This window comes from Apteryx rowi, unplaced genomic scaffold (genome assembly GCF_003343035.1).
Source record: "Apteryx rowi isolate R43461 unplaced genomic scaffold, aptRow1 scaffold_331, whole genome shotgun sequence".
In the NCBI taxonomy this organism is placed as follows: Eukaryota; Metazoa; Chordata; class Aves; order Apterygiformes; family Apterygidae; genus Apteryx; species Apteryx rowi.
In genome coordinates, this window is record NW_020449764.1 from 6,584 (window position 1) to 13,422 (window position 6,839).

General features: G+C 66.0%; 1 protein-coding gene across 1 annotated transcript; it reads right to left on the reverse strand.

Annotated features, from left to right (window-relative positions):
• Nucleotides 1-6: 6 nt before the first annotated feature.
• On the reverse strand, nucleotides 7-6,833 carry PDK2 (pyruvate dehydrogenase kinase 2). Its single transcript, XM_026071891.1, has 11 exons — nucleotides 6,713-6,833; nucleotides 4,498-4,639; nucleotides 3,190-3,261; nucleotides 2,669-2,853; nucleotides 2,244-2,333; nucleotides 1,837-1,914; nucleotides 1,646-1,722; nucleotides 1,374-1,472; nucleotides 1,127-1,234; nucleotides 708-821; nucleotides 7-595 (listed from the first exon to the last, which is right to left on the reverse strand). The coding sequence occupies exons 1-11, from the start codon at nucleotides 6,828-6,830 to the stop codon at nucleotides 455-457; spliced, it is 1,224 nt and encodes a 407-aa protein (XP_025927676.1). The 5' UTR covers nucleotides 6,831-6,833; the 3' UTR covers nucleotides 7-454.
• Nucleotides 6,834-6,839: the final 6 nt, after the last annotated feature.

A 6,839-nucleotide genomic window follows, 5' to 3' on the forward strand; every position in this document is an offset into this window, starting at 1 on the left:
CCCCAGGGTGGGCGCCGGGAGGGACAGGGGCTCTGCCCCCCCCTTAACACAGCTCCGTCGGGGGACGAGGAGCACCGACAGGGCACCTCTGCCACCCCCTGCTACGTACCAAAGTGCCACCAAGCCCGGGGGCGAGGGACCCCCCCAGCTCTGCTCCCCACTAGGGACCCCCCAACAGARCGATAACCCCCCCACCCCATGTTTCACACGCTTCCCGGTGAGCAATAAAAAAAAAAGCCACCCCGGCTCCAGCTTCCCCCGGCGGGAGGCCGAAACYGGGTTACTAAAAAGATGCTCGTGTAAAACACTCCCCCACCCCGGACGYGCCGGGGAGGCACCGGGGAGGGGGGGGTCCGCGGCCCCCCCCCCAGCGCCCTGGGGCARGGGCTAGCTACAGCCTGCGAAGGAAGCCAAACCCGCGGCCGCATCGGCGCCTCTTGCCCRCGGCCCCGGCCTACGGCACGCGGTAGGTGGACGTGTTCTTGGGCTCGGTGCTGGGCACGCACCAGTCCCCGGCCTCCTGGCTGGCCTGGTAGTGCCGCCAGGCCGACTTGTTGTAGACGGGCAATCGCTCCACCGAGTCCGTGGACAGGGCCTGCAGGAGACACGGGACAGCTAGGGACGGTCCCGTGCCCCTGGGTGGCTTGTGGCCCCGGGCGGAGAGACCAGGGAAYGGCGGGGAGGGAAGGGGATGGGGGAAACCCCACCTTTAGGTAGATGACGGCGTCCGTGCCGAAGCCCTCCATGGAGAAGAGCTGCAGATCGCCCTGGAAATACTTGGCGTAGAGGCGGGAAATGGGCAAGCCGTAGCCGAAGCCAGCCTGCGCGGGGAGCGAGATGGGGGTCACAGGCTTCCAGCGCCAGGCCCAGCGCCCACAAATGTCCCCACGGTGCCCCCAGGTGTCACTGCACCACCCCAAGTGGCACCGCGCGCAGCCCCAGAAGTCAACACATCACCTCCAGGCACTCCCAAATGTCACCACGCCACTGCCGGGCACCCCCAAACATCTCCACGCCACCCCCTAATGTCACCATGCCACCTCCAAACCTCCGCAGGCCACCCCCAGGTAGACTCGCGCCTGTGTCCCCAGCACCCAGGAGCTGTGCCGGATCCCACGGCACCTACCAGGGGGGCACCCCCCGTGCCCAGCTGCGGGGTGGGAGCGGTGGAGTACAGGTAGCTGAAGAGACGCTCGATTTTCCGCAGAGGGACGCCCATGCCCCGGTCACTCATCTGCAAGACGCGGCGGGTTGTCAAGGCCCGTTCCCGGCCCCGTCGTTAACCCCCCAGCCCTGCTGCTGCCACCCCACGCAGCCCCGATGCCCAGGATCACCCTCAGAGGACTAGAGGTGGCCAGCCATCCCTCACGCACCTTGATGGAGAGGTCTTCCTGGCCCAGCGCCACCATCACCTTGATGGCCGGGAGCCGCGGGCTGTTCTCGTGGCTCTCCACCGTGGCTCGCATGGCGTTCTGCGGGGCAAGGAGTCAGAAGCGGGCATCAGGGGCTGCGTGGGCACGGGGCCCCATGCAACCTCCTTTCCAGCACACGGCCCCCCAGCCACGTTCTCCCACCCCGCCTGCCCCCAACGGGCTCGGACAGTGCTGGGTCCTGCAGCTCCAGCCAGAGAGACGCAGAGATTTACCTTGAAGAGCTCGAAGAGCATGTGGTAGAGGTGTGACGGGACATAGACAATGTTGATGGGCTGCTGGGAGTTGTTTGCTGCGGGGAGGAGAGCAGCCGTCAGCAGCCCAGCCTTCCCCAACCCCGAACAAGACACCCGAGAACCCCCCACTCCCACCCCTCTCCGAACGCAGACCCCCAGCCCTGCCTCACCGTTCACCTCCTCAATCTCCAGGTCAGGCGAGGACATGTAGTACTTGTCACACAGGAGCTTGGCCATGTTGTAGGCATCTGGGGAAGGGCGAAATGGAGGGGTCAACGCACACACCCCTGGCACGAAGGCAGTAAGTGGATTTGGGGCCCTCCTTCCCCAGACACCCAAATTTCCTGTGTTTCTAGAGAACCGGCAAGTTCCTGGCTTCCTCTGGAGCAACTCCAAAACACAGAGGACCTCAGACACCAGGCTTGGCTGAGGCCCATCCAACTTGCGACACAAATGACCCCCAAACAGGAAGATCCAAGGGGCAGGGAGAAGATCAAGGGCCCCCCGGACTCCCAGCAGCCCCACGTTTCGGCCCCYGGAGGGGCAGGAGCCGCGTCCTCCCCGGCTCCCCACAGACCTCTCACCACGTCGGCCACGCCGCAGTGCGGGTCGATGCTCCCGATGTGCTTGGGGTGCGCCGGGTTGGTGCTGCCGTCGAAGAGCAGCGCTGCGGGGAGACGACGGGGAAGGAGTTAACCCCACCCCGGGGACCCCCTGGCATGTCCCCTCCCTGGCGTGTGGGTGGGGGCAAAGGGGACGTGGGGGCAAGCAGGGGCTGGAGGGGCAGGACATGGGGGCATCTCGGGGCAGAGAGATGCCTGGAGCTGGCAGGGCAGAGCACAGGGGAAGGGTGAGGGGGAAGCCTGGGGCAGAGGGATGCTTGGGGCTAGGGGGGACCCAGGGCCAGCAGGGACCCTCGGGATAGCCGGAAGATGTCCCGGGGCCAGCGGGGACCCTCGGGACAGGGGGGTGCCCAGGTCCAGGGAGGATGCCGGGGCTCACTGTGCTGGTTGATGAGCATGCGGATGGAGATGCGGCTCAGGTAGAAGCGGTCGAGGAAGTACTGGATGTTCTGGTTGGACACGGGGTCGTCCCCGTAGGCCTCCTTGTACTCGATCACCCCCTGCGCCATGGTGGGCACCACGTCGTTGTGCCGGTTGCGGATGGTGACGAGGGCGTCCGTGAACCTGGCCGGGAGCGAGGGAGGGCACTGAGAATGGTGGTGGCCAGCTGGGGCACCCAGTCCAGGCAGGAGCCCATGATCCAGGCCGGGTTTCCCCAAGGGCTGGAGCAGGCGGCACCAGGGAAAACCCGGAGCAGATCCCGGCAGCACCAGGATGCTCAGAGGAGCCCTTTGGGTGGCTGAAGTTTGGGTGCAAATATGTTTGGGTCCAAAATATGGTGCAACATGCGAGGACGCAGGCGCGATGCCAGCGATCACCAGGGCGAGTCTGGGAGGAGGTGACACCCCAGGGACTGGGGATGGGACATCACAGACACGCTGCCACCTCCCCACGACTTACTGTCCTAGGGTGGCCTGGTCCTCGGGGTCCCTGTCGAGGAACTCCATGATGTCCAGCAGGCTCTGGACGTACCTGGGGAAGGAGCCGGTTACCCCCTGCTCAGGACCCCCCCAGGGATGGAGCACCCAAGGGACCTCCTGCCTGTGGGGCAGAGGGTGCCCCCGAGGGCACTGCCCCATGCAGGGAGAGGGGGCTCAGCACCCCAAGAACCGGGACACCCCCAAAGCCTGGGGCTCCCCCATCAACCCCCCCCTCCCCGAGCTCGCAGGGCCCCCCCAGAGCAGTCCCACCCCCCCAGAGCACGGGAGCAGCCGGGGGGCACAGCCCCACAGATCTGGCTGGGGGTACCAGGCAGGAGAGGGGCAATTTGGGGAATCCCCCGTGGACACACTTTGAGGGGCCCCCACGAGCGCTCCCAGCTCCGAAGGGCTTCGGGAGGGGGGGTCTGGCCGGATCCTGCCCGGAACAGGCCTGGCACCGGGCCGGGCCGCGCGGGCGGCAGGGGCTGAGGACGCTGCACAAACAACTCGTCACGTGGCCGCACTGGGATAAGGTTCAAGCTGCCGCGAGCTGGCAGGGGGACACGGCCCTTAAAGGCACATCCAGAGCCTGTCCCCCACGCGGGGACAGGGACCCCCGGCCGACGGGGCTGGCTCTGCCCTTTCGGGGGGGCAGCAGGCCCGGGCAGGACACGGGGCTGGCGCTGGGGACGCCCTGCCTGGCACCGGGTGCCATGGCCCCGCAGCCCTCGCCCACCCCAGGGCACGGCCTGGGAACAGCCCCGATGGGCCGGGAGTCCTGCCCGGCGAGACACCCTCCCCGCGGTGCTGCCCTGCACCTGGCTTGGCCCCCGTCCCCGTCCCACCCAGCAGGTCCTCCTGGATCTCCCGGGGAAGAGAGTCAGCAGCAGCGGTGGAACCTGTGGTGGCAGCAGGACCCATGCAGGTGACAGTGGTGGGACCCATGAAGGCAATGGTGGTGGGACCAGCAGTGGCAGTGGGATCCCAATGGGTGACAGCGGTGGGACTCATGGTGGTGGGGCCCATGAAGGTGACAGTGGTGGGATCCCCACAGGTGACACTGGGGGGACCCATGGTGGCAGCAGGACCTGCAGTGGTGGGACCCTCAAAGTTGACGGCCGTGGGACCTGCAGTAGCACCCCCATGGGTGACAGTGATAGGACCTGGGGTGGTGGTAGGACAACCACAAGTGATGGTGATGGGACCCGGGCAGGCAATGGTGGTGGGACCTGCGTGGGTGACAGCACCCACACAGACAGCACTGGTGCCCCCGGCGCCAGGCACTCACCAGCTCTGCACGAGCTGCACCGAGGGGGTGCGGAGGACCCGGTCCGGCAGCAGGTTGATCTCCTTCATGATGTTGGAGAGGCGGACGGGCAGCTCCTGCCGCAGGAAGGCGAAGGAGGTCTTCTCACAGGCATTGCTGGAGCCTACGGGGGCGCGGGGAGATGGGGTGAGCAGGAGGGAGGCCCACGGCCCTGGGGCAGGGGATGGCAGCAGGTTGACCCCGCGACATGAAGCCAGCTTTGCCCCTCTACCGGTGGTACGACCAGGGACTGGGGGATACTGGGAGGGTCTGGAGAGGAGCAGGTCCCCATCATTGGCTAAGACGAGACCACGGGAAAGCTAGGACAAGGCACGGCTGAGCCCATTGGGGAGGGCAGCCCAGTTCAGCCCAGTTCAGCTGCTGGAGCCCAGACTGGGGGAACAGGCTGGAAGCCCCTGGGCACGATTGGGAGGGGAGAAGGACACGGGACACCATCAGCATGGGGGACACCCAAACTGCACCATCAACCAGGCAGCCCTGGGTGGGGGGCTCCCCCTTCCCAGCCGGAGGAGAGCGGACGAGGGAGCACCGGGCCGGCGGCTGCCAAAACACGAGGATTCGAGGAGGGGAAAACAGGCCGGGCAGGGAGAAGGGCAGAGGCGGAGGGGGCTCAGGGGGAGCCTGGAGACCCCGAGCCCGGGCGCAGCTGCGACGCGGGTAAATATAGCATTGACCTTAGAARAGCCAGCAGGGAGCGAGGGTTTGCCGGGAACTGGCCGCAGACCCCACGGATGGTGACGGAGAGCCCCATGGGGGAACAGGGGCAGGCGGGGGCACCTCCTGCCTCCCCAGGGTATTTACCCGGGGTATTTCCTGGCGAGCATCAGCAGGGCCACGYGGGCCAGGGAGCTGAGGGGAAGCCCTGGGCCAGGCACATCCCACCGGCTGGGAGCGGGTATTGCCCCAGGACACGGGGTATTTGCGGGGGCCAGGGTGGGTATTTACCCGGCTGCGGGAACAAGGGAGGGCTCTCTCCGGACAGGGTGCTCAGGAGGGGAATACTCACCCGGGTGTTTATGGCACGTGGGCATGGGGCTGTGCACAGGGTTATTTACCCGGCGGGGGCGCAGGGGGCTGGGAGATGCCCCAGATTCRGCATGCACAGACAGGGTTTCCTGCTGGCAGGGTATTCACCCGGCTCGGGGGACACTGGGGACGGTTATGGGCCTGAAGCGTGTGGGGATATACTTACCTGGTGGGTATTTACCCCAATAGGCATGGTGGGGGGACATCTGCCTGGCCAGGCCTTGCACAGAGGCGCTTCCCCAGAGCAGGGACAAGGCGGGTATTTACCCAGGGCAGTATTTACCTAGCAGGGGGCATTTCCCCGGCTGAAGTATCTCCCTGCGGGCAGTTATTTGGGGCAGGGGGGTTATCTCCCCACAAGTGGGTATTTATCTAGAGACAGTTGCCTTGGAGATGGATATTTTCCCAGACTCGGTTATTTACCCAGGAGGGGAGGATTTCCCAGGGAGGGGGATATTTACCCATTGCTGACCCAGGCGGGGGGAATGTCCCCAAGGCCTAGTTATCTCCCCAGGGGACATCCCCTCTGAAGTAATTATTTGCCCGCAAGGGGCAGGTACAACCGGGGTTATTCACCCGAGGGGAGTTTCTCCCTCCAGCAGTGCCTGGGGGGATCTCCTGGGGCCAGGCCATGTATTTGGGGGGGGGTATTTACCCAGGTATTTATAGGGAGGTATTTACATGGGGAGTATTTGCCCAGGTATTTATGCAGGGGGATACTTACCCAGACCCAGATATTTACCAGGGGTGTCTCTCCCTGGGGGCAGTGCCAGAGCAGCTATCTCCTCAACCCGGGTATTTACCAGAGCAGGGGGAGGGGGGATTATTTACCGGGTATTTACCGGGGGTGGGGGGCTGGCGTGGCTTTCCCCGGGACCGGGGCATGGAGGTACCTCTTCAGAGCAGCCGCTACCCTGGGTATTCACCGAGGGCAGGGTGGTATTTACCCGGAGGCGGGTGTTTTCTGGCTGGGGGATGGGGAGGGGTGTCCCCCTCCCGGGGCGGGGCCCACGGGTCCCTCCCCGGAGCGGCTGTGCCGGGCCGGGTGCGTACCGGAGGGAGAGGGGGGTATTTACCGGGGGGGTACGGGGGGGGGGGGGGGGTTTTTCCGGGGGGGGTCCGGGGGGGGGGGGGGAAGGCGGATATTTACCGAAGTCCAGGAACTGCTTCATGGAGAGCGGCGAGGGCGAGAACTTGCTGAAGTGCTCGATGTAGGTGGGCACGCCGGCCAGGGCCGCCCGCTTCCGCAGGCACCGCAGCAGCCGCATGGCGCCCCC

What these genes read in the sequence shown, in the direction of transcription:
- PDK2 (XM_026071891.1), bottom strand. Translation starts at nt 6,830, where the DNA reads ATGCGGCTGCTGCGGTGCCTGCGGAAGCGGGCGGCCCTGGCCGGCGTG. An exon ending in CGTGGCCGACGTGGTGAGAG is followed by an intron (nt 1,915 to 2,243) that starts GTCTGTGGGGAG and finishes GCCCTTCCCCAG; the next exon opens with ATGCCTACAACATGGCCAAG. An exon ending in GCACGGGGGGTGCCCCCCTG is followed by an intron (nt 822 to 1,126) that starts GTAGGTGCCGTG and finishes CTCCCCGCGCAG; the next exon opens with GCTGGCTTCGGCTACGGCTT.